This window comes from Acanthochromis polyacanthus, chromosome 2, assembly GCF_021347895.1.
Source record: "Acanthochromis polyacanthus isolate Apoly-LR-REF ecotype Palm Island chromosome 2, KAUST_Apoly_ChrSc, whole genome shotgun sequence".
NCBI lineage: Eukaryota > Metazoa > Chordata > Actinopteri > Pomacentridae > Acanthochromis > Acanthochromis polyacanthus.
The window spans coordinates 46,791,815-46,819,224 of NC_067114.1; the positions used below are offsets into that span (position 1 = coordinate 46,791,815).

General features: G+C 41.3%; 2 protein-coding genes across 3 annotated transcripts in view; one reads left to right on the plus strand and one right to left on the minus strand.

Annotated features, from left to right (window-relative positions):
• The window catches only part of LOC110970960 (ras-related protein Rab-8B-like), a 37,504-nt gene extending 11,713 nt beyond the window's left edge, over nt 1-25,791 (plus strand). Inside the window, exons 2-8 of one of the 2 annotated variants that reach the window (XM_051940613.1) lie at nt 11,056-11,116; nt 17,679-17,739; nt 20,209-20,286; nt 21,065-21,151; nt 21,228-21,293; nt 21,366-21,416; nt 21,700-25,791. In XM_051940613.1, the coding sequence (XP_051796573.1) occupies nt 11,056-11,116; nt 17,679-17,739; nt 20,209-20,286; nt 21,065-21,151; nt 21,228-21,293; nt 21,366-21,416; nt 21,700-21,795 (500 nt within the window). In that variant the 3' untranslated portion in view covers nt 21,796-25,791. The remainder of the gene's footprint in view (nt 1-11,055; nt 11,117-17,678; nt 17,740-20,208; nt 20,287-21,064; nt 21,152-21,227; nt 21,294-21,365; nt 21,417-21,699) is intronic. The other variant, XM_051940618.1, reaches the window with a different exon arrangement.
• On the minus strand, nt 974-7,161 carry LOC127531379 (uncharacterized). The gene is made up of 9 exons (XM_051940553.1): nt 5,773-7,161; nt 5,243-5,379; nt 4,742-4,818; nt 3,404-4,641; nt 3,153-3,327; nt 2,805-3,000; nt 2,313-2,499; nt 1,778-2,114; nt 974-1,683 (listed from the first exon to the last, which is right to left on the minus strand). Exons 1-9 carry the CDS (start codon nt 5,997-5,999, stop codon nt 1,228-1,230), a joined length of 3,030 nt encoding a protein of 1,009 aa, XP_051796513.1. The 5' UTR covers nt 6,000-7,161; the 3' UTR covers nt 974-1,227.
• Nucleotides 25,792-27,410: the final 1,619 nt, after the last annotated feature.

Below are 27,410 nucleotides of genomic sequence, written 5' to 3' on the forward strand. Positions count from 1 at the left end.
TCTCAAAAGAGGATATGTCCGGGCAAAAGAGGATGTATGGTCCCCCTCCATTTATTAGGCAAAATTAGCTTCGCCACCGTGGCTAAACATGCCAAAAATGGCTTTGTCATCCTGAGGAAGGCTTCGCCTATGGCGAAGTGGCGAATGGCTAGCGCAAGCACAGTGTCTCTGTGGTTTTTGTCTTCCTGTTTTGCTGCAGTCTGAAGGCTTCAGGTCCGTTTATCTGTTAATGAATAATGTTGAAGCAATCAGCTGATTGATTAACTAGCTGTCTCAGAGAGAATCATGCAGGGCTGTTCACATGACCAACTCAGATTTTTTTATAATTTGGCACATGCAGAGGTCCAACCCCTAAACCATCATAGCTGCAATCAGAAATGTTATATCTCTTTTATATTTTCTTTTACAGACTTTAGAAGATAGGGTGATTTTGAGCTGAGATCAGCAAAAAAAAAACATGCTTTCTGGGGCAAAAATTGTACTTTTTCCAACTCCTAGAAAAGCTGTATGTTGTATTTGCAAGCATGATATCTGGCAATATTGTGGAAATTTAGTCCCTTCCCGACTGAAAAAAGGTAAAGTTTGCTTGGATATACTACTTCGTGGAATATTTGACACCATGCCAAAAATATGATATCTCCCAATATTACAAATCATGGAAAATAGCAACAAATATGAGACAATATATTTCCGATGCGGTCACCTATATTTCAAATATCTCAGTTCAAACCACTAACAGTACTGATATTGTTCACAGAAAAAGGGTATTTACCCAAGGATGTTGGGACAGAGAAAATTTTTTTGATTTTCTAAATTTAATATTTTCATGGCACATACGTTTGAAAACTTGAGTTTTGAAGTCAATGATATTCCAATGAAACAGCCTAGTTTGAATAAATTCCAATGAAAATCTTATATTTATCAAATTTATTCAATATCTATATATTTATGTAGAAGTTATTATATATATGATATATCATATATCATTATATATCCACATGTATACATACATATGCCAGCTACGTCATGGTGGCCCTGTACTATAGCAGCATGAACAAAGAAATTGAGAAGAAAGATACTGCATGTTCTGTAATCACTAAGTGTACATGACAATATGGTTATGTTTTCCATATCCAAGGAAGATGAATTCAGTGAAAAACATATATATTTATATATTAAGTAGTGAGAGTTAGACATCCACTAACAAACATTCAGGACATAGCTAGGCTACACTGTAAGGCCCTTCAGAAGAGAGTTTCTCAGTTCTTCACGTTCAACAGCCCTGGCATCAGAGTCATCATTTTCAGCTGTGGTGGTTGAATCTGGAGCAGACTGTGTGTGATGAGCTGCAGCCAACCGAGAAAAGTAGCTGGCTACTTGGGATGCAGACAGCCAATCATCTGACTTGAAGCGCTTTGCACCTGTAGCCATTCTTGCTGACTTCAAGTCTCTCGCAACATCCGCTGGATCTGACTTCCTTCCAGTGCGGCGTCCAGTCTCAAACAGTTCCTGTAGGTAGGCTTTTACCTCCTGGCTGTAGTGGCTGGCCTTGATGGTGCCTTTCAGTGCCCATCCCTGGGGAGGAGGAACAGCTCCTGTGAGGGAGTCATCTGTGGTTGAAGACCTGGCTGCTTTAATGGCACTGGTCACACTCTCCAAGCGGTCCTTCCATTTCAGCATTATCTGTAACATCACAGGACAATGCATGAGGTACTGCTTCTGCAAGACATTGCTTCGGATAGCATGATTACAAGATATAAAATACATTTAAAGCTACCTTGTCATGACTTGTCATGATGTGCTTCTCGGTGGCGATGTGGGTGTCCAACATTTCATAACTGTGGGCCACAAAGTCACATTGGGGATCACAGCAGGGTAGAATGAAGTCTGGCAATTCATGGTCCTCTGTCTCAGATGCAGTTGATGTGGCAGTCATCTTGGCTCTTTTGCCGATTACGTCTCCTGTTGGCTTAGTGGGAAGCGAGAAATTCTGGACAATGTCAAGTTGAAGGATGGGAGGAGTTTCACTCCAGAATGTAGCTGTCTTCACAGACTTTCCAGGTCCAATATCGTAGGCCTTGTAAGATGAAACTGTTTCATGACTACTGTCATATCTGAAGACAAAAGACCAGTTATCACTGGTTTTTAAAGTCATGCAGGAAGAGAATCAATTGAAGTGACCAATAATAGTAAAACAAGTCATATAAAAATCTAACAGCAGTAAATTTTATGCTTCTCAGCTTTTTTTTGCAATAGATTTGTCCACAGACATAGCAAGATGGAAGTAGAATGTTATTACTGTTATGCACAACCTGAAATTCATCAAAGACTGGATGCCAATCCACTTCGGGTTTCTCACTGGCTTGGGGGAGAAGTGGGCAATGGCAACCTGGACGCTTTTGACTCCACCTCCATCATCCAGGGCTTCTTTCATTTTTTGCGCAGTGTCCACGTCATGGCCCTCCGAGACGTAGCGGCGAATGCGTTGTCGGAGAGGACCTGTGCAACATACAACACCATCCATATCTCTTGGCAATCTTATGTAGATACTATTATGTTTACTGGTGTCTTCAAAGGACATATTTTGAGTCTTACCAATTTTGCGATCGCACACATCTTTCCCATCCTGAGCTTCTGAGAAGTCGTATCTCAAAATTCTCATTCCTGCAATATATATATATATATATAACTAGTACAGAAAAACTCATTCTCAAGAAGAAAAACACAAAATAGTAAATAGGATATTCTTTCAATGACAGCAATACATAAACAGTTGCACAAGCAGAGTAGATGGTAATTTTTACCTGATTGCTGTTCAATAGCCGGGAGGAGGGCAAGAAGGGCACCACACTTGTAACACCCAGCATTGTCTGATCTCAGATAGACCTCTGTGATCTGTGACAGCTGCTTCTTGATGGTTGCCAGGGTGTTGAGAAGGATGGCAGCAACTGACTGCCAATCCTGTCGTGTTTGCTCAAATATGTGCACAAACGTCCTCACCTGAACATACAAAAACAGAACTTCTTTGAGAAATTTCCAGTCATTTTTGCTTTTCTCATACCAAGAAAAAAATATGTATATATATGTCAAAACTATCAGTTGATACAGGGAATATAAAACACTATTACAGACATGTGCAATAAAGTACTTACTTTCAGGTCACCATCCTCTCGGTGGATGACTGCAGAGACATGCCAACTTTTACCCCGCTTGCCGAAGAAGTCCTGCTGCTTCTCTCGATAGTAGACAGGCAGGAATTTCATCGCCCAGTCACAGACAACCATGGCCTGGTTCTGTTGCAGGCTGTCCAAACAAGCGACTCTGCATCTGAAAACCATGTGCTAGTTTAGCCATACAATCCAATAGATGCACCTGCAATGTACGCATATCATTTATGGTATACCTGTCTTGATTGACACATCTCATGATATGAGATCTGTAGTCGTGGATAGCGGTTACACTTGAAGTGAGGTCATGCACAAGCTCTTCCCTCAGGTCATCACTGGAAACATCAGCCACTGCGGTCTCCAACTCATGCTGAATCCTGTCAAGGAGGCAACACCCAGGACACACCTCGCTGTGTTCGTGGCTGCATGCAGTCTGGTAGTCTTTGTCCTTGGGATCTGACAGCGAGTATGCTATACAGTGATGTGGACACTTGGAAAACAGACTGATATGGCCTCTGTAGTGTACCTTGAGGTACTCTTGGCTTGCAGTTATGAGTTCCTTGATGTCCCTAGACCATGCCACACTTTGTCCACTGAGCTGCAGTCGCTGACAGATGTCCTGCAGTTGGTTGAATGCCTCCGCTCCTCTGGCCGAGATGTTGTCCAAGCCCTGTAAACTTGTACTGTAGGATGCCTGGCAGTCTTGCAGAATCCTGAACAATGTTGCTCTTGGCAGGCATTCAAACTTGGTTTCAAAGCAATAAGTTTGGTAGTTTTCTACAAGGTGACTAGTGTGCACTGTCCGCAGCATGTTTGGTATTGTAAGTACCTGTCCTGTTGAAAGGCGTAGCTCCCTGTCACCGTATGAAACACTCTTCAGGTATACTGGGTCCATGAGGAAGTCAAGGAAGTGGTCAACTTTGACCTGAGATAGGCGATCCCGCACAGTTGGAGTGGCCTTGACGGCAGTACCTGCACCAGACAATGCTGCGTGATGTCTGGCAGCATCGACGGCATACACTGTTACCCCGGGGATCATACTCAACAGATCAGACTTAGTAAAGTCTGAACACAGGATAGAAAGGATCTGTCTCTTTTGCTGCCATGTTTCACTTGTAGAATAAATGTGCACCAAGTTGTCCACAATTTTTCCACTGGATTCTGATGTACTTGCAGGCTCTTCAGCATCATCCTCAGTGAGCAGCTCACCTTGACCTGGTGCCACAAGCTCTTGTGTCATTCTCTCTAGTTGTCTAAGCTGCAACCTGTACTGGTACTGTGCTGTTCTGCCAAGATCATTCCAACTCGTTGAAAGTCTAGAATTCAGGCGGATGGTGTCGACGCCAGCAGCCTTGCAGAGAACAGCAAGTGCAGAATTAATTTCTTCAAGTGAAACTGTCTGTCCTTTCCAAGAGTTCACTGAATCTTGCGATGACATGATGGACACTGGCTGAGAGCTTTGAGATGACATGGGCTGAAAGATATCAAAAATCGTAACTGTACACATTTTGCTCATTTAATCAAAAATAAATTGGAAGAATCATTTTATACAAGGAATGTGTGAACTTTCTTACCATGGAAGAACTTTCAAGCTGAAGCTGATAATCTCTGTATGCTGTCTGATGGTACTTTCTGCAGCCCTCACAAAGCTCTGCGAAAACAAGAAAGCTTTTCAATGTATTATTTCAATATGAACAAACCTATCATTGGAAGAGTAACTTGGCTGAGTTGACCTGCAAATCTAACTTTGTATGCACAAGTATATCACAAATTTCCAATGTTGATGAAGAGCATTTTCAATATTTTATATCGCACTCACAAGTGTATCACAATTTCTCATTTGGATTGAGAAGTCTTTTCAACAACATACATCACACTTCTATTCTATTTTCTGTTATCATTAGATTTTTGGCACGCAGCTATATTATGAGATAAGTTTTATTGTTGGTGATAGCATTGGTATATTATGGTAGACATCCAAAAAATTTGCCACATCTAATTTACACAATTAGAAAATGCTCATACTGAGTCGGATAATATAATCATGACATTTTGATTTGAGAAAGCTCACTTACTTGCACCAATTGGTGGAGGGTGATGGGTTGAGTTCATTTCCAATAACTCAAGATACATTTTGTGATAAATGTGACGAGTGCCTTTGCCGGAACCGGAGTGGGTAGGATACTGACAAGTCCTTGTGAAACGTCTCCACCTGCAATAAAAAGAAAAAATATGTAAAACTCTGAATTATGAAGAGAAGAAGTGTATGGTCTAGGCTATCATTTTCAAAATCCTCATAAATTTTCAAAATTTTCAATCCACTTGATACCTTCTGGTAATTAGTGGAACACAGGAAAAGTTTCTATACACTGTACATACTGAAATATTATCAATATCATGCAGTGTGTTTTACAATATGATTTACAAAAAAAGGAAAGAAAGAAAAGGAAAAGAAATTGGTGTGGTGTACAGAAATAATTACTCCACTGACCAGTTTCTGAGCAAGTCTGGTCTTTTGCTTTATTTCAAATATTTGTCACATTTTGTGCATCAAAAAGTTACTTTCACCATAGTTCTGACACTGTTTTCATACAGAAGTCCTTACCTGGTGCCCAACTCTTCTCGATGCACAGCACAAATAGAGTTGTTCTTGTCAATCTCCTGACCCAGCAAAGCCCGACCTCTGCTGATTATCAGATCGCACTCAGTCAGTTCTGCATCGGAGATCTTCAAAGTGAACAGGTGTCCGGAGGTGTCAGCATCACATGAAGAAAGTGAAACTCTATGCCCACCACAGTCTTTCCCATAAACCCCTTCAAAAATACAGGCCATCTTCTAATCTTCACCAAAAAAAGCAGACCTCCAACCTCCACGGGTGACAGGAAACACGTGACCTCCATGGGAGACAGGAAGTTGTTCGTATTTTATGTTTGGTTCTAAAAACGTGCAATTTTAAAAATAAATAAATGTACAGTGAACCCTCGTTTATCGCGGGGGTTACGTTCCAAAAAGAACCCGCGATAGGCAAAATCCGTGAAGTAGTCAGCTTTATTTTTTACAGTTATTATACAATACTGCACTTGGGGGAGCGCTGCAGCTGCAGCCAGGTGAATGCCGCGGCGGTACTCCTGCCTCAGAGCGGGCCGGCTGAATCAATTGGAGCAGTCGGGGGTGGGGAAGGTTCGCGCCGGCGCTCTTCGCGGCTGCAGTGGCCAGAGACGGCTGGGGACCACGTCCACTGTCCGGTTGACGGCGGGGGAAAAGAATAAGGCTGCTCTTTCGGCTCCGTCTTTCAGGGTGTCTCACTACATGGAGACCAAGGAGAGAAATGATCCAGCGCTCCACAGCAGGCAGCGCTGGCCTGTATGGCAGAGGAGACGAGGCGCAGAGACTGTTCACGTTGGTCAGTCCCCAGAACACAATGCACTTTAAAAAAAAAAAAAAAAAAGCATTTAAAAATGCGCTAAAAAATCCGTGAAACAGCGAAGCCGGGAAAGGTGAACCGCATTATAGCAAGGCTTCACTGTATTTATATAGCATTCAGTTTTCTGTCTTCTGCTCGTTCTCTCCTTTCAGCTGTCGCCATCTGGTGAGAAATGGCGACGCTACGCGCATCCAAATCTGTATGAAAAAAAATAAATTTTTGGTATATTTTATGCCATATCCTTGGGTAAAATTAGCAGAAGGCAACTTCAAACTGTCTTAGCGGTAAGTTCAGCTTAGTTTTAAGAAATTGGAAGCGTCCCCATGAGAGATTTTGATTGTCAAAGTGAAAGGATTTTCCCTATTATTTCAATGTTAAACAGCCTGAACTGACTTCAGAAGGCTCAATTTTCAAAGTGACAAAAGTCAAAGAATAACCAAAACACAACACTCTTTTTTGCATAGAATCTATTTTTTTGGTCAACTGAACATTTGGGGAAGTTCAGAACAAAATCGATGATGGTCATGTGAACAATTTTCTGGGTTCTGCATGATTCTCTCTGAGACAGCTAGTTAATCGATCAGTTATTGATAGAATGATTCTGTTTATATAATATTGATCTGGTTTCAGGTAGACATGCTGAATGTTTCTCCTTTCAGTTATCAATATTCAATATTGATCATGTAACAGTTGTTTGATGATGTCACTGTCTGTGAAGGTTCTCAGTCATCCAGGTCATCTTAAGGTGAAGGGTTTAGTTCAGATGATGTCACTGTTTCTGGTTTTGTATAATTTTGTGTCAGTCTTGTGTCACTTTGCAATCCTCTTGCAGTGGTTGTGTATTTCTTTTCATGGTTGTGTCTCTGCTGTGGTTTTGTGCAGGGCCGGACTGGGAAAGAAATTCAGGCCGTGAGATTTCCAATCAGTCAGACCACTTCCGCCACTGCAAGGGTTGTCACGTGGGATAATGCACCAAAATTTTGTTTTTTTTCCTTCTAAAAATATGCCTTTTACAGTTATGTTATAGCAATTACAACACTACTAAACAGACAGTAAGTCTATTAACCACAACCATAACGACAGCTCCATACAGTCCAGAACTTTTCTCTTCTGTAATCTCTTCACTGCCCTCACCAATTTTTCCAATGTTTTCCTTTTCCTATTATTTATATAACATGTGGAATTAAAAATATATATATTATTTTGTCAGCAAATCATTTAGATGTCAGCTGGTCATAGCTAATAGAATATGCAAACACCAATGTTCATTTTATAACTGAAAATTGTAAGTCAACTGCCTATCCTACCTGAAGAGGGGGTCTCAAACGTTTTCAGGCTTCCTGCAACCCACCTGACACCTGTGGAGCTTATTTGGGCCAGACGTTTTTATTATATTTTGGCCTTTGAAGTCTGATGATGCATCTGTGAGAAGAACCGACCGTTTGTAAACTTAAGGGTGCTCCATAATCTTCTCTCCTTCCACTCTCTCGCCTCACCGCTCTGCAGTGCATGCTTCCCCGTTCTCGCTATGAAGGGGCGGGCCATAAAGCAACTAACCAATCATGGCACGTTTCTTCTAAAAAATTGTCACTTTGACCAATCCCTATCCTTCTGATTTAGAAGCTCAGAGCACTTGCTTTGTGTGAGTGACAGGACCTGTACTCTGTAAGGCTTCTAGCGCTGCTGTCTCTGGCCTGTCTGCCAAAAAGCCGATCAACTTTTTTTCATTGGCCTGCCAGTCCGTGGCTGGCCTGTCCAAGCAGGCCAATAAGGAGGCAGGCCACCGGGAAAAGTCCCGCCTCTCCCGATTGCCAGTCTGGGCCTGGTTTTGTGTTATCAGAAGCAGCATCAGAACTGGTTCTTTGTCTCTGCAGCTTCTTGGAAACGGTTTGTGACCTCAGAGGCAGGAAGCAGCGCTTCATTGGTTAGCAATATCTGACTTCCTGTTTACGTCGACTCACACCCAGTCAGCTGGCAGACACAGAGCAGTGAAACAAACACTCCTCTACTCAGCATTGGTTTTCTACACCTGCAACTCCCAGCAGGGTGGAGTTAGCTGCAGCTGTTCATACACCTGGATGCTTCCTGTTACCTGCTGACACAAACGTCAGCTGATTGTTGTGTTTTTGGGCTGATTTTGCTTCATTTTGTGTCTCTTTGCTGCATAATAATTCAGTGGTTTTGTGTGAGTTTCGCTGTCTTGTATTTAGAGCTGAAACAATTAATCGATTTAATCAATTATAATCGAGTATTAAAATAGTTGTCAACTATTTTGGTCATCGATTAGTTGGTTAATAAGTCTATTTTTACCGTAAGCGGCATGATTCGTGCATATTTTAAGCCAGCCTGTAATCGCAGGGACCAGGTGTGGCAGTAATGAGCAGTAATAGGTTTTACGCAACCAGAACTGCAGGAGAAGAAGCAAACAACCAATAGATTGCTTTAGGTCACGTGATGTTCACTCAGTGTCATAGGCTCAGTCCCAAACCGCCCCCTACACACTCCCCCTCCACTACCGAGTTTCACTCCAAAAGAAGTCACACTCGCAGCTGTGGAGGGCACCTATTACTGAAGGGGGAGGGTATAAATACGATCGTCAGGAATGGGACGCCCTGTCGCCTCACCGGAAAACAGAAGACGTCATCGCCATGGTAACACAAAGACGCCTACTGTCATGGCCGTAGCGCTGTGGTACAGGTTGCAACTAACAAGGATCGCTGCTGCTTCCAGAAGACGAAAGCGTCCCACTATTTTTTCACTCACATGTTTTCCAATCCTATTATCTGGCATTTCAAATCCAACAAATGAATGAATAAACAAGTTCTCTACGCGGTTTGGGACGGCCCTTAATATGGAGGACCCTCCGTGGGAACAGGCAAACGGAGGGGTAGTGTGTAGGGATAGTGTGTAGGGGGCAGTTTGGGACTGAGCCATAGACTCATCCTCAGCGGCTGTGTACTCACTGGGAAAGTCCGACAGGAGGTCCTCTCATACTGTGGTGAGAAGCCAGTTTCCAAGGGAGAAAATCCGTTATAGTGGTGGAAGTCAAATGAGGTGAAATACCTCTTTTTGTCAAGGTTAGCAAAGTCCTACCTCTGTATACCAAGCACAACTACACCAGCAGAGCGGTTGTTTTCTGTAGCAGGGAATATAGCCTCTAAAAAGAGAGCTAGCCTTAGCCCAGAGCATGTGGACATGCTACAAGAGTAGCTGCACATGTTGCAGCTAATGGAGTTCAGAATAAATACAAATAAATACAAATACAAATACATTTTTGCACTGCAATGCAAAGTTCATGATTCATTCATTCAACTAATGAATGGGGTGGCATGGCTCAGTGGGTAGAGTGGCCGTCTTGTAACTAGAAGGTTGCCGGTTCGATCCTCGGCCCGTCGTGCTCATGTTGAGGTGTCCCTGAGCAAGACACCGAACCCCTAATTGCTCCTGGTGGGTCGTGGTTAGCGCCTTGCATGGCAGTTTCCACCATCAGTGTGTGAACGTATCATGTAAAGCACTTTGGATAAAAGTGCTATGTAAATACAACCGTTTACATTGTTTGTAAAATGCACTTGTTTTCTCTAAATATTCAGTTTTTGTTTTTTTAGAAACTCTTAAAAATGTGACTTCCATTTAGGATCCTTAGGCACTTTATTTTAAGAATTATTTACAGTTTCACAGCATGTTAAGCTATAAAACTCATTCTCAGGTGAAATCTGTGTGGGTTTTTTTGGGGAAAAATAAAATGCAGTTAACAGTAAAAATTTTTCTATTTTCTTTCTGTTCTCAAATTACTACCTTAAATTTAGTTCACTACTTTTGGAGCCCTTACTTGTGATATTATTGTTTTATAGCTTAAAATACATGGTACCCAGAAAATGCTTCTCTACAGGAAAGATGTTTTTAAAGTATAAATGTTGCCTTGGTGGAACTTCATTTCAGATCTTGTGACGTTGGATGGTTGTATGAGTATGTATGTGTTGATGAGTCAGTGTTTTGATTGCTGCTAATTGAGACATACTAAAATCCAACTCTGGATAGGTTTTTGAAGAATTTAGCACATTGTAACATGGTTAAAAGCTCTTAAAATGTACGTTGGATGACATAGGCCCTTTATAAATATTTTATATTGGAAAATAAAGGCAAAACTAAAATGTAAGTGCATAAACCGATTAATCGACTAATCGAAAAAGTAATCGACCGATTACTCGATTATCAAAATAATCATTAGTTGCAGCTCTACTTGTATTCCCATTAATGAACAGAGATGAGTGTTGAAACCAGGGTTCTTGTGGATATTAGTAAACTTTTCTGCAGTCGGGTTCCATTAAACACATTCTGTCCTGTTTTCTCCATGAAGGTGAACATTTGGAGATTATTTTATCACAGAACCAGAACCGAATCGAACCGAGCTGCAGTCTGAGTTTGTTCTTGTTCTCGGCGCTCAACGTTGTTTTTCTGTTTCAGGAGCCAACTATCATAACAGGATGATTGAGATCGATGGGAAGAAAATCAAACTTCAGATCTGGTGAGTTTTAATCTGTTCTAATAACATCATCACACGCAATCAGAACTACATTACCCATGATCCTCTGCTGCTGCAGTCACACCTTCATCCAGAAACAAACTCTTACCTGCTCAATGTTTTATCAGGTTATTCAGAGAACATGGAGCTCTGTGATTGGGTGTCAGTCAGTGAAATGCACTCTGGGAGTTGTAGTCTTCTCTGAGCGTTTAGGTAAACAGATACTTTCTGTATCAGCTGAGCAGCTAAATATGATGTCAGTCTGCTTCCTCTCACCTGAACATCAGTCACCTGTCTCCCTGTGCTGCAGAAGGATGGTGGGTGTTGTGGTTTATTTGCTCCAGACACAGGAAGTCTGTTGGGATGCAGTCATCTGGTGACAGAGACACATAAAGTCTTGTATCGTCTGCATAATTGTGATAATTTATGTTCAATGTCTGTATTATTGACCCAAAGCGAGCTTATACAAGTTGAACAGAAGAGGTCCAAGAACTGACCCCTGGGGGACACCACAGGTCATGGCCCTTCACTCAGATTCATAACTCTGGTCTTCTAAATAGTACCTGATTCAGTTTAGGACCGTTCCAGAAAGTCCAGCCCAGTTTTCCAGCCTGTGCTACAGGATGTTGTGATCTACAGAATCAAATACTGCACTCAGATCCAGCAGAACCAGGACTGATACTTTACCAGAATCAATATTCAACCTAATGTTGATTAATACTTTGACTAGTGTTATGACGTGGTCTGAAGCCTGACTGAAATTTGTCTAGATTTCCACTTTCATTCAAAAAGTTGTTAAGCTGGTTTAATACAACTTTTTCAATATTCTTGGACATAAAAGAAAGGTTAGAGGCAGCTCTGTAGTTGTTCATCATGGAGGCGTCCAGAGTCCTCTTTAGGAGTGGTTTAATGGCAGCTATCTTCAGAGACTCAGGAAAAGTGCCTGATGTCAGTGAGCTGTTAACTATTTGTTGGAGATCACTTTTTACTGAGGTAAACTTTTTTTTAAAGAAATCAGATGGTATTACATCCAGAGTGCATGTTGTCGATTTCAGATGCTGAACTATTTTTTCTAGGGTTTTTAAATCAACCATATTAAATTGTGACATAACATTAAAGTTATTTCTAGGCTTTGGACACAGATTAGTTTTCTTGCTTGTCTGTGTGGCGTTAATGTTTTGTCTTGTTTTGATTTTTTTCTCTAAAAAAGTTGGCAAATTTGTTGCTTTTGTCAGTGGAGAGGAGCTCTGGGCTTAACTGTTCAGGAGGATTCGTAAGTTTTTCAATCACAGCAAACAGAGTGTGAGAATTGTTGACATTCTTGTTGATCATTCCAGATAAATGCAGCTGTCTAGCCTCACAGCTCATTGTTATAATGACACAGGCTTTGTTTGTACAACTGATTTGAAGTTTTGTTTTCCTCCACTTATGTTCAGCTTTCCTGCATTCTCTTTTCAAGTTTATGACCATAATGGTGTTTCTCCACGGTGTCTTCTATTTGCTCAGAGTGCTTTTGATTCTTATTGGTGCTGCAGCATCCATTACATTCAAAATGTTCTAATTGAAATGATCCAGGAGTTCATCAACTGATTCTGCACTCATTGATAGTAGCAAAGCTATGGCCTCCATAAACTGAAAACCTGTTCCCTCATTAATGGACCTCTTCTTGACTGAGAGGGAAGAGGTGGTTTAAACATTCTGAATGATCAATAAATCAAATCAAACACAAAAATGGTGAGAAAGGCCAAGTCAGTAACCACAACAGATAAAATATCAACACCTTTAGAAATAACCAGGTCCAGAATGTGACTTTGAATATGGGTAGGTCCTTTTACGTGTTGATATAAACCAAACATGTCCAATCCAGAGGAAAATTCTTTGATATTACCTTCCTTCATATTATCTATGTGAAAGTTAAAATGAAATGGTTAAAATCAGTAGAGATAACTGACAATAAAGCAGAAAATTCATCAGTAAAACTTCCACAGTGTCCTGGGGCTCTGTAAATGATTAAAAACAGAATTTTAGGAACACCCATTAAAAGAAAACTAAGATATTCAAAAGAGATAAAATCACCAAATTAAGTCTCTTTACACTGGAATGAACTTTTAAATAAGGCAGCTTCTCCTCCTCCTTTCCTTCCATTTCAACATTTATTCAAAAAGCTCAAATCAGGGAGTGCTGTTTCACTAAGAATAGGAGCACTTGTGTCTTCTGTTAACCACATTTCTGTCAGAAAAAGAAACTCTAAATAATGAAGTCATCAGCTGAGAGTGACTTCTTGGACAGAGATCTGATATTTAGTAAAGCTAGCTTTGTGGAGTTTACACTCGTCTCTGTTATATTCTGAGTTTTAACAGGTGACAGGAGTTCACTTCTTGACGATACTGGCCCTGGATGCTTTCTGTCTGTTTGCATCCTGATTGACAATCACAGGGCTGTAGTGACATGTAGGGCAGTTTGGAACTGGCTGAATTCCATACATGCCAGTGGGACAGGTGAAAGAGCCGGGAGGGTTTGGTTGGAAGAAAACAGGAGAAGGCTGGATCGTGAGACTTTTTCCTGGGATGTGACAGGAGTGGTAGAGGAGGGTCTTGGAGTGGGTGAGTGGTTGTGAACCACATACTGGATGTTAGAGGAAAGCATTTTGCTACCATGCTTATTTGGGTGAATCCTATTGCTTTTAAAAAATGAGGGACGGTCCCAGAACAGGTTGAAGTTCTCGATAAAAAACATGTTGAAGGCTGTGCATGTAGACTGTAGCTAGGTGTGCAGGGAGAAGATCCGGCTAAAACTCTCTGATCTCCAGCCGAAAGATGGAATCGGGCCGGAGATAAAAATGGACTTTCCACAGTCTTTCAGAACGTTTGGAAGGAGCTTAAAATGATTTTTGGTGCATTCACATTCACGCCGTGATGTGTCATTAACTCAAACATGGACCACAATTCTCTCAGTGGAAGATGGGAGGGTGGAGAGAAGGACGAGAATTTTATCCATGATGACGGGGACTGTGGCACTGGGGAAACAGTGCGTAATGGCACTGAAGAAGCAGACTTTCCTGATTATAGAATCTCTGTTACGTTTCAACCTCTAGGGTCAACTGGATGCAACAAAGATAACCAGCTGTTATTGGTTCAGGTAAATTAATTTATTGCTCAGTAGCAAATGGAACTTAAAAGTGATCAAACAGGAAAACAAGACTGGTAGACGTTGCCAAAGAACAGAATATAAGAAAACAAAGACTAACAGACTCTTATCAGACTGTATCTGAGCTAAACACAAATACCTGAACTCCTAAACCAAACGTAAATCACAAAAGCAACACCCACCACAAGGAACTAAAATTAATACAGGGTACAAAACGAACTAAACAAAACTGGTGCCTCTAAAATGATATTGAACACACAGGTCACAAATACTCAAAATACTAAACGGATTCTTCACACAGTTGGTGGATTGCTAACTGGAGTTACTGTCTCCACTGAGGCTTGGGACTCCACACCAAGTTAGCAGCTGCCAGCAGAAGCTCTAAATGTCCATAGTACCCACCACAAGTAACTACGGACCAATGGAATGCACAAGAATACAAACCATGCACCACTCACACAGAGGTACCAGGACGGACTGGTCACAAATCCCAGCCGCCCTGACTGAGAGTTCTTCTGTAGTTTCTAAGCTCTTCAGGTGTGGCTTGTGGGAGGAGGTATCATGGTGACAGACCAATCTGATGGGTCGTTAGGTGTGGAGGACCAGGGCTGGGAGGAGGTCTGGAGCTCCAGGTTAATCAGTCCTGATGAATCCCAGGTGGAAACTGGAGCTCAATCGTCAGCCAGCTGTAATCAGTACGGTCCCCACAAGCCATCCAGACATCCATTACCAACCTCCAGTAGCAGAGGACATAACAATCTCCAATAATTAATGTACTGGGAAAAGTGGGCGGGGCGATGGGGTGTGAGGACCACCAGAGCAGGTTCACAGAGTGTCAGTCCGGGGAAAAGGTCCTGGTTTAGCAGCCTGCGACGGTTGTTCCTCAAGAAGAGTGGCAAAAGTCCCGACCAGTGTAGGCGACAGATGGAGAAGAATCAGCCGAGACATGAGGAGCCTCCACCAGGGTGACAGTTGACTTTTCAGCTGTAAACAGGACACCACAGGCGGCCTGCTTACAGCCAGACTGAGTGGAGGGGGAATGTCATTGTGATTGGGCCCAGTGTGGTTCCGAGGCCACAGGCCGTGGGGTAAACTGCACACATCCGGGCCATGAGAAGGAGGCATGGCATCGGGAGCTGTGGTTACCAGGTGGAGCAGACAGTTTGGACACAGCTGAGGGGAAGCAGACATTGGAGTCCAGGGAAAATGAGGAAGAGTGAGGAAGGACGAATGCAGGAAAGTTCTGGTCATCCTTTATTGAGAACCTGTTGGTCCTCTGTCTCACATCATGTAGAGTCACAGCCCTTCCTTTAATAAAACGTTTTTAAAATTACATTTACAAGTATATCCTATGTTTTTAACAAGCAAAATGGATAATAGAGCCTGTAGAGAGTTACTAAAATGTATAATTTGTAATAAAAAGTCAGATTAGAAATGTCCGACGTTGTCTACAATTACTAATAGTGGACATATATGGCTGGGGCGCACTCATCTTTCCCCATTGACTCTCGTTATAACTTTGACATGCGCAGTTCGTTCCTCTTCAATACAAGAGACAGCAGACAGCAGGGCACAGGCTGACCGCGCCCTGCGGGTCAGTCTGCACTGAACTGTCGCTCATCTTCAGCAACACAGAGTTCAGGAGTTGCAATGGTGCTGTGGCTCTGTACCAGCTCTTCATGAACAACAATCTTCAGGACACCTTCTCAGAGACTGTGTCTCTCCTGAAGATCCTCATCACGACTCCAATGACGACAGTTGAATCTGAGAGGTGCTCAGGGGCGGATTGAACGGTATTTCATTTGGTCGTTTGACCGAAGGGCCGGTCCACATGTGGGCCGGTGCGCTGGTATTTATTAAATAATTTTGATTATTGGGTGCCAGACGCTCGTGTAGCTCATCGGGCTAGGGGCTGGTCTCCGATCCAGCGGCCTGGGTTTGATTCCTGCCTGCAGCCCCTTGCTGCATGTCTTCCCCCTACTTTTCCTCCCATTTCCTGTCACTCTTCACTGCGACTATCACAATAAAAAGGCAAAAAAAAAAATAAAAAATTTGTTTAGTTATCCATATGCAGCCAAATGGGATGAGCGTCCAACCATTCATCAGCCCTGTACAGGCACACACACGCTCAGCCCTGCACGGGCCCTGAAGGTGCTTCTCAACACTAAAAAGAATCAAGACCTTCCTCAGGAACACGATGTTGCAGGATCGTCTTAATGCACTGGCCATGCTCTCTACGGAAAAGAAACTTGTCAGGGAGACCCCAGATTTTAACCACAGAGTCACTGAGAAATTTGCATGTCTCAAAGACAGAAGAGCAAAACTTGCGTACAAAAAATAACACAGATGTAGAGGTGCTGGCTTTAATCTCTAAAATGTGAGGATTTACTTTTTGTCATTTAATAATGTAAATAGAAATGTTAGTTGACACAAGTGGCACTTTAGACTGAAAGCCTGTTGATTTTCATATGTTCTGAAATCTGAGGAATTACTGTTTTTCTTTATTTTCATTGTAAATATTTCATGTTAGTTGACAGAAGCACTTTGGGCTCAAAGCATAAGATAAGAAGGTTTTATTTGTCACATGCACAGTTATACAGAGTATAATGCCTCATGGTTTCACTATTTTTTTATTGCTTTGATCTTAAATCTGCAGATTTGCTGTTTTCTCATTGTCATGTCAGGTTGTTAATGTAAAGTTAGCTCACAGAAGCACTGTCTGCTTTAAGCCTTATAGTTAGGGGTTTTTAACAAAATGTCCAATGTTTGCTGGTTTCACAGGTATGGATTTGTTTTTGTTTATTTGAGTATGTAAATATAAATATGTTGTTGACAGAAGAAGCACTTGGCCTCTTTGAAGCTGGAAAAATGAATTGTTTCTTTTTTTACTTTGGAAGTAAAAAATAGATTTGCATATTTATACATTCTTAATTTGTTTAATTATAGAAAAGGAGATTTTAAGGGTTTGTGTACCAATTACACCTTATCTGGAGCAAATCATATCAAACACTGGAGAGATAAATTGAAATTCACCAGCTGCTAATATTTACGTGCATTTAATTGTCTGTTTGACTCAGCAGTAGTGCTTAGCTGTACCCTCCTAGTGGTGCATAGTAATAGCACATCAAATGGCTGTGAACATAATTTACATCAACTCTTGTATTCCGGTGTTGCTGACTCTGCTATTTGGTTTGGTAAATTAAGTGCGCCCCCCCAAGAGAAAAATTCACCAGCCGCCACTGCTCAGCAGCCAGTCCAATGTCCTTAATCCAAGATCAGTGGTCAATAAATCCAGAAAATGGTCAAAAACCAAGTACTGACACAGAAGGAGTAAGATCAGACACATTTTTCAACTTTTGGTTTAAAATAATAATATGTTCGGAAAGATGTGTGTTATTGTCTAACTATGTGTTTTCAGGGACACAGCATCTGCGGAGCTGTTCCGGAGAGTGATCCACATGTATTTAAGATCAGTCAATGTAAGCCATGCCCCCTTCTTCTCACCTGTCTGTCTATTGGATGCATCATGTGTCAATCATGCAGCTGCTGAAGAAACAATGTTCTTTGTCTTAGAAATTAGTCCATCATAAATACTAGTCATTTAAACCATACAATGGTGGAAAAAAGGTTTCAGACACCCTTTAAATTTTACACAATCTAAAATATCATCATGAAATATTTGTGGAAAAATCTTTTTTGTGTTTCTAAAGGTGTGGCTGCATTAGACAGACACAAACAAACACAGATGATGTTTTTTGGTTATTGTTTACAAGAAAAATTAACAAAACTGAATCAGTTCTCAACATGTTTGGTATCAAAGTCAACAAAAAACAGAGAATGTGTTCAAAACTGAACAATAAATAAATGAGCCATCCCATCATCACATTAATATTAATTAGTCCTGCTGTTAGCAGCAGTAGAGCTCTAATCCTGGCTGGATGTTCTCATTTAGTCTCATTCTTCTTCAATTACTGCTTTTAATTCTTCTAAATTCTTTGGTTTATGCTGTGAAGCAGATCTTCTGATAATCCGCAACAGATATTCAGTCATGTCCAGAATTGAGTTTGTCCCTCTAAGACTTGGATACTGAGCTCCTGCTGCTAAGTTCTACTAAGATCTACTGGTCCTGGATGAGTTCAAGGAGCATCATCTGGTAGAACATCCAGTTTGACTTCCACGGAACAGAAGGAAGCATGTGGGTTTGGAGAATGGAACAAAACTTGGCAGAGTTCAATGAGACGACCAACACCAGCAGCACTCATGCGTCCCCAAACCATGATACTGCCTCCACCATGCTTGACAGTAGGTACTGTCCATGCTGGAGATGATGCTTTGCCTGGCCTTCTGCTATCCTCACATTAGCAGGAGGAAGATGAAGACACATTGGACCACACAATCTTCTTCCAGTTCCTGTCTGTCCAGTTCTTGGGGCTAATCTCTGTCTCTCATTGGTCAGTGGCTTCTTGAAGAATTTTCAGAATTTTTTTGACATGTTTTTACTAGTTTTAATTCATTTTGAACTATTTTAAATACATCTTAAGTCATTTTGGATTAATTTCAAACTAATTCCAGATCATGTTCAGACAGTTAAAAGTCGTTTTGGACAAATTTGAGCCATTTTTGAACTTTTTAACTCACTTTGGAGTAGTTTTGAGTTCATTTTGGACCAATTTTGAGAAGTTTTTCACATATTTTAATGCATTTGAGACAGATTTTGTGTAAGTTTGGGCAAATTTCAACTCATTCTGGACAGCTTTTGAGTTATTTTACACAGTTTTAAGTCACTATGGAAGCTTTGGGAAATTTTTGACATTTTAACCCATGTTAGAACAATTTTGAGTGTTTTTTGGACACATTTTGAGTCATTTTTGAGATATTTTAAATAATTTGGAACAGATTTCATGTCATTTTGGATAAATTTCAATTTGGATGACTTTTGGGTGATTTTACACAATTTCTCACTCATTCCAGACCATGTTCAGATAATTCAAAGTAATTTTTGACAAATTTCAACAAACTTAATCAAGTTTGGAGTCATTTTGGGCAAATTTTGAGAAACATTTCAAGTCAGTGTGTAAATTTTTTTTAGTCGTTATGGAGAACTTTGAGAACTTTTTGACATGTTTTTCCTCATTTTAGACCAGACTTGATGGCCTTGTATGACCTTCAGCCATGATCTAAAAGTGGAACACTGAACACCAGTTTGGTCTGACCACTGCTGCTGAAGCTCCTGTCATGTCATTCGGTGGTTTTCCTGTGGATCAGGATGAGGTCATTTCTTGCTGAAGAAACCCTTGGACGTCCAGATGTTGGTTTGTCTTCAAGCTGTTGGTTCGTCTGTATTTCTACAGAGTGAATTCAACTGCTGAAGGACTAAAGAATCTGGATCTTCAGGCGTGTTTCCTGTGTTATAGGCTCCTTGTTTCAGACATTTTTGTCTCTGAAGAACTTTGAAATGTGCTGCTTTATAGAGACACAAAGCACGGTAACAGAAATTGTCTTGGAACCAAAATGACCCAAAACTCAGCATTTCTGATGTATTTTTATGGAACCAAACAGTTTTAAGTTTTTTGTGGCTTTTTTCAGGATTTGTTTAGTATTCTGGTTGCGACTAAAAGAAATGACACAGAAGAGTGACTCTTATTGCAGTATTTAACAAATGCATGGGGTGTCTGAAAGCTTTTTCAACCACTGTGTTACCAAGATAACAATCAAAGCACAGATAATTATTGATCATTGATGAGGTTTTTCTTCAGGTCTATTGATCAGTTTAATAACCAGACTGCGCCTCCTGGTGGTCAACATGTGGAAATGTGTCTCATTACTGAAACAGACACGAAGCAGAAGCTTGTTTAACGTGTTTGATCTTCAGTTGATCAGCAGCTGATCGATCAGATAAATCAATCAGTCAGATGTCAGATCAATAAAACTCTGATTGGCTGTTTCAGGGCATCGTGCTGGTGTATGACGTCACCAATCGGAGTTCCTTCAATAACACCAGTAAGTGGATCTGTGACATCGAGGAGGTAGGCCGTCCCAGCTGTCAATCAATCACGTTCCTATTGATCGATTGGTTTCATTAAGGGTCGATTTAAACAGAAAACCTTATCACAAAGAGCTCTAATCTTCCCCCTAATCAATCCCCTGATCAGCTGATTATTGATCATGTGATCGGCAGTAGTTCAGGTAAATGATCAATAGTTTGTTTCAAATCAGAAATCTGCTGCTTTTCAATCTTTTGGCGTTTCTTGGTTTGAAGAACGAATCAATGAATCCAGGAAGTGATCAGCACATTAATCAATAAGAAAATTGATCATGAGGGAATCTATCAGGAGAAAAAGGTGCGTTCAAGGTGTGTCTGGATTCCTGGACTTCACCTGAAGATGAGCTGCAGAACCAGATGACTCAGTAGATTTAGACCAGGTGTGTGTGTGTGTGTGTGTGTGTGTGTGTGTGTTCTTGTACTTGCTGCATGGTGAGTACCATTTTCTGCATTTAACTATCAAAGTGAGGACATTTTTACAAAGTGAGGACATTTGGCCGGTCCTCACTTTCAAACAGCCATGTTTGAGGGTGAAGACTTGTTTTTAGAGAACAGGTATGAATTGAGGTTTGGTTAGGGTTAGGGTAAGGATTAGGGTTAGGCAATCAGTTGTGATGGTTAAGGTTAGGGTAAGGCTCTAGGAAATGCATTACGCCTATGGATGTCCTCACTAAGATGGAAGTACAAACGTGTGTGTGTGTGTGTGTGTGTGTGTGTGTGTGTGTGTGTGTGTGTGTGTGTGTGTGTGTGTGTGTGTCCAGCCTTTGCCTAATGTGGAGAAGATTATTTTGGGGAACAAGTGCGACATGAACGACAGGAGAGAAGTTTCCAGAGAGGAAGTAGAGAAGGTGAAGTTCTGCTGAAACTTTAAATCAGTTTATTTAGTGAAACACCAGAAATGTTCACTTCAGTCTCCTCATTCAGATCGCCATGGATTATGGGATCAAGTTCCTGGAAACCAGCGCAAAGTCTGGCATCAACGTGGAGGAGGTGAGTCCTGATTGATCCTGATCAATAATCGATGGCTGATCAGCAACATTCCAGTCTCTGTTTCCTCTTCAGGCCTTCTTCACTCTGATCAGAGACATCATGAGCCGCATGGACAGGAAGATGGTGAGTTCACTGACCTGCAGTCACCAGGAGGAGACAAACCAGGATCAATAACACTGATAGGATCAATAACACTGATAGGATCAATAAGACCGATCAGATCAGGTGAACAGTTCTGACAGATCTCATCATGTTCAGATGACTGTGAACACTTGAATAAAACTCAGTTCTATATATAAACGTTAGTTGAACATTAGTTTGATGTTAGACGTTAGATGAACGTTATTTGCAGGTTAGATTGACGTTACCTGAAGGTTACCTGCTGACCTCTGACCTCTGTGTGCAGAATGACTGTAACCCATCTGATGAAGGTCCGGTGAACATCTCAGAGTCTCCATCCAATAAGAGTCTGTGCTGCTGCTGCTGTTGCCCACTGCACTGATCAGACCCCACCCCCTCCTGCCACAGGACGGCAGCTCACCATCTACCTATGGACACATGAAAAACCTGCTGTGACTCTGCCTTCATTCCTTCTGTTGCAGTGCTTCTCAAATAGTGGGGGGCCGCGGAGGCATGACAGGGAGGGTGCAAGTGACTGGGAGGAAAAGGTCCGTCTAAGCGGAACTAAGTGGCTGACCCATTGTTTTAACATCGGCGTATTTTTCGCGGCGCACAAACTGCGCTGGCGTACTTGATCTCGTCAACACCTCAGCTCATTTACTCCAATTCTTTTTTTTTTTTGTAATTTTTATTTTTAACATTTTTGAGTGGAACATGTATGGGAGGATTACCTTTACAAAGATATGGTTACCACACACTTACATATTATTTCCACACCTTTACAAATTATTTCTTTACTGAAAGTCCGACCTTATGGGCTTCACATACTCAGTCCACTTTGACCAGATAGTATAAAAGCTGTCCCTTTGAGTCCTGAGGGTAAAAGAAAGCTTTTCCATGGTATAGATTTCTTGAATTGGGCTAATCCAGTCTTCAACTGTCGGCAGGTCTGGATTTAACCATTTCCTTGTTACAGCTTTCTTACTTGCTGCCAATAGTATCCAGAGCAACATTTCATCCTTCTTTCTCCAATCTATTACATTCACATTGCCCAAATACACATTTTCAAAGTTACAGGGTATTTTACTGCCAAAAACATAGTTAATATGCTCACATACCTGTGTCCAATAAAGTGTTATCACCGGACAATCCCAAAAAATGTGGAAATGATTAGCCCCTGAGGACACACGGGATCTCCAACAGAGATCACCACAACCCTGATGTCTCTTTTGAATAGGTGTAGTAAAAAACCTGGTTAGGTTCTTCCAACAAAACTCTCGCCACGTGTTTGCATAACTCTACGAATTCAAAACAGATTCATACATAGGGTCATTAGTAAAGCTGGCATTAGTTTGCAGTTTTTTGTCAGCTAATAATGCCATAATTGGTATGTCCTTTATAACAGTCCCTTCAACATCTTTCCATCCTGCCAAATTAGTGGGTGAACACAATCCAATTAAAGGTCTAATTTGTGCAGCATAATAATATTCCCAAAGAGGTAAAGGTAACGAGAGAGGATACTCATTCTAACTGAGTCCACCCGAGAATGTAGACCCAAAAAAGGGACATTATACCATCTTTGTAAATCTGATCTTATTTTTGAAATTAGAAGCCCGTAATTGGCCTGAAACATTTCAGATGGATCCTTTGTCAGTACAGTTCCCAAATATTTAATGCTATTGGCATCCCATTTCCATTTGTGTGCACTTTCAATTTTTGTAGGTGGATTGTAATTAAACTTTAAAATCTGAGTTTTGGTTATATTGATTTTATAGCCTGAAAAAGAGCCATATTCATTCAGTATTTTCATTAAGCGACTGGGTGGGGTCTGTCAGAAATATTAATATGTCATCAGCGAATAGAGCTAATCTTTGTTCCCCTGAATTTAAAGTAACACCCTTAATTTCTGTACTCTGCCTCAACCATTGAGCTAAGGGCTCGATAAAGAAAGAAGTAAAGCTGATGCTCCATAGCCTTGGCGGGTTCCTCTTTCTAAAGAAATTGGCTTGGATAGGTCCCCGTTTATTTTGATCCTCGCAGTGGGTTTGCTGAACAGTGCGGAGAATGTCCGTATCATGTCTGAGTGAAAGCCAAATGTGGCCAATACTTTATATAAGAATTCCCATCGTACTGAATCGAACACTTTTTCTGTGTCTAAACCTATTATAAGAGTTTTCAAACTATGTTGCCTGACATCTTTCATGATCAAAAGCACCTTTCTAATATTGTGCGCCTGTCTTTGTCTAATAAAACCCGTCTGGTCTTTATTAATAAGTTCAGGTAAAATGACCTCTAAACGTTTACATAATATGGAAGTAAATAATTTCTATTCGATATTGAGTACACTCACCGGTCGATAGTTTCCACAGTCAAGTTTATTCTTATTCTCTTTGGGAATTATAGAAATAATAGCCTCTCTCCAGGAGGGAGGGATAGTTTTAGTTTCAAGTACACAGTTGAAAGATTTCACTAACATTGGTACCAACTTCCATCCTCTATACACCGCTTTATCCTCACTAGGGTCATGGGGGGTGCTGGAGTCTATCCCAGCTGACTCGGGTGAAGGCAGGGGACACCCTGGACAGGTCACCAGTCTGTCACAGGGCTACATATACAGACACACAATCACACTCACATTCACACCTACGGACAATTTAGAGTAACCAATTAACCTCAGCATGTTTTTGGACTGTGGGAGGAAGCCGGAGTACCCGGAGAAAACCCACGCATGCACAGGGAGAACATGCAAACTCCATGCAGAAAGATCCCAGGCCCATTTGAACCGGGGATCTTCTTGCTGCAAGGCGAAAGTGCTAACCAGTACTCCACTGAGCTGCCCTGGTACCAACTTATCCTGCATAATCTTATACCATTCGGAATTAAATCCATCTGCACCTGGAGCCTTTCCATTTTTTAATCTCTTGATTGCTGATACAATTTCTTCCTTAGTTATTTTGGATGTTAGTTTCTTGTTCTGATCATTTGAGACCTTAGGTAAATTTAATGAAAATAAGAAAGTATCAGTTTCATTTGTACTTCTTAATTGTCGTTGAGAGTATAATTTTTGGTAGTATTCTTCGAAACACTGTTGTATTTTTCCTGGTTTAGTTTCAGTTTGGTTTGTTTCAGGATGTTTAATCTTAAAAAGTGTTCTCTCTGCTTGCCGTTTCCTTAATCTGTATGACAATAGTTTTAATGCTTTCCCACCAGTATCGTAATATTGTTGTTTGGTGAAAAGTAACGTTTTTTTGAATATCCTGTATGGTTATTTCATCTATCGCTTTCTTTACTGCAAGCATTTCTAATTTTACTGACTCTTGTGAAGAATTTTTTAAGTTTATTCTCAAGATCTAATAATTTTTGTCTTCTGTGCTTCTTTATCGTAGAAGAAATTGCAATAATTTTCACCCGGAGCGCTGGCTTTAGAGTAGTGGTTGGCAATTGGCGGCCCGCGGGCCAAAACTGGCCCGTCAGGAATAATATCTGGCCCGCCAGATGATTTTGAAAATTTGATTTATTTTTTCAATGTTTGAGATTATTAAAAATGAAGAATCGATCGCACCCATATACCGTGTTTCCACCCGCTGGCTCCAGGAGCTAGTGCTAGTTCAGAGCTTAGTTGGTTCCTTCTAAAAACCAGTTTGCGTTTTCACTGGTACGGAGCCAAGCCAGTCCGTCACCACAACATGAAACTCGCATGGTCGGCTGCTGCCGGGCATTTCCGCGTTTGTGCTACTGGTCGGACACGGTTGTACCAGCCAGATTTCACTGAGCAACAGTGTGTGCAAAACGTGTGTCTCAGGAGTCATTTTTAATACATCTGTGATCAGAATTCAGACCCAAGCTGCGGCAAACCCCACCCCCCACCTCCCACCCCCCGCGCTCGCGGCATCGGAGCGCACCCCCCACGGGTTGGCCCGCTGTTTGATTGTTTACCCCAATTTTGGCCCGAAGCCACATCTACTTGCTGACCCTTGCTTTAGAGCATCCCATAATATAACTGAAGAAACCTCCGGATTATCATTGTATTCTAGATAGGACTCAGTTTCAAACTGTAATTTGTTCTTGATTTCTTTGTCATTCAGAATACCAGCATTTAATTTCCAAAGAGTAGATTTAACTTTACCATTAAGATTAAGGGACAAATATACAGGACTATGGTCTGAGAGCGTACATGTACCAATGTGACAATTTACCAGGTGAAACGCATCATTTTTAAACATCAAGAACATGTCTATTCTGGAGTAAACATTATGTGCCCCAGAGTAATGAGTGTATTCATGACTTGTTTGATTATTTTCCCTCCATATGTCTACAATTCCTACATCTTTCATAAAATTGTTAATTTTTTAAATAAATCTTTTTAGTGTCAGGTTTACCGTTTGAGTTGTCAACTTATGTGTTTAATCGAATGTTAACCCCCCCCCCCCCCCCCCCCCCACACACACACACACACACACATACACACATATCAAAATGCCCTGACTTTTTGTTGTCATGGTTTCAAATACCTGTTTAGAGAAGGACCAGTCGCTACCTGGTGGAATGTAAACATTGAACAAGCTCACTAAAGTTCCATCAGTTTTACCTATTATCATAATGTATCTTCCTTCTTTATCTTTGAGTTCAGATATAAATTCAAAATTCACTGCATTGCACAGCAAAATCGCCACTCCTTCCAGAACTGTGCGAGGAGAAATATACTTCTGTGTACCCCATTCTGTTCAATTTAGCGTGCTCAGTGTCACTTAAGTGGGATTCTTGTATGAAAGCTATTTGGACTTTGTCCCTTTTCAGCTGTGTGAACATTTTTGACCTCTTAATTGGGTTGAGTATGCCATTTATGTTAACTGACATAAACTTTAAAGGTTTGTTAGACATGTAAATGTAATAATGGTAAAGAACACCAACAACAATACTGGTTCTCCTCCTTCCTCTGCGCAGAACAGCAGAGTGTAAGAAAAAACAAAAACACACATTCAGTGAAACTACAGAACAAATCAAATAGTCTAAAATAACTAAATGTGACTTCCTACATAGGGGTCTAGGTATTTGACCCTGACAAACCCAAGAGGGCGTTCTAAGGCAAAACCCCTTCATCTTGGCTCAGAGAAGGGGGGTCCTTGTTGGTCCACAGTATCCTGAAAGCTCTGTCAACTGAACCCATTTATTATCAAGTCAATCAACTCACCCCACTGTCCCACTGTCAATGAAACCACGCAATTCTTGGAGGATTCCTGTTTAGTGCCTCAATCCAGTTTAGTCCGCTGTTGCACCTGGAGTGGTTCTCCGGAATGCACGAAGCTTATCCTTGTAGCTGATGTCCCGTGAGGAGTCGCGTGGTATTGCTCTGGTCCCGCGCTGATTCACTCGAGTCCATGAAAGTTGTTTTATCCGTTCCATTAATGATGTTGGTGTCGGTGCTGGCTTTGGTGTAATCTCGTAGCCTCTTTTCACAAGGTCATCGGTTGCCTCCGCTGCTGATTCGTATATTTTAGTGCCATCATCATGCCTCACACATAGCCTGGCATGGAATAACGTTTGGAACTTGGTTTTCTTTCAGAATCTTCTGAATCTCGGCATATTCCTTTCGTCTGGCAATGATGGATGGCGGATAATCATGGTCGAGATTAACATGGTTGTCTTTCCACTCGAATCCCTTTGATTCCCAAGCTTTGTGTAGTAGCATCTCTTTTACTCTAAAGCTCAAAAACTTGACCACAATGGAGCGAGGAGGTGCGCCAGGTGATGGTTTAGGACTTAGTGAACGATGCGCCCTTTGTATTTGCAAATCATCCACGTCCTCAGGTAGCTGGAGACCCTCACGAAGAAGTTTGTCGACAAAAAACAGCATATCAGCAGAGCCTTTTTCATCCTCCTCGGGCACTCTGTAAATCCTCAGATTTTCACCTCTATTATGGCTCTCCGTTTCCGTAAGTTTAGCATCTAGCCCAGGGGTCGGCAACCTTTAACACTCAAAGAGCCATTTCGACCCGT

Coding starts and splice junctions, on each gene's coding strand:
- LOC127531379 (XM_051940553.1), bottom strand. CDS start 5,999: ATGGCCTGTATTTTTGAAGGGGTTTATGGGAAAGACTGTGGTGGGCAT. Junction 4,642..4,741: donor AGCTTGAAAGTTCTTCCATG/GTAAGAAAGTTC, acceptor GATATCTTTCAG/CCCATGTCATCTCAAAGCTC. Junction 1,684..1,777: donor TCATGACAAGTCATGACAAG/GTAGCTTTAAAT, acceptor GTGATGTTACAG/ATAATGCTGAAATGGAAGGA.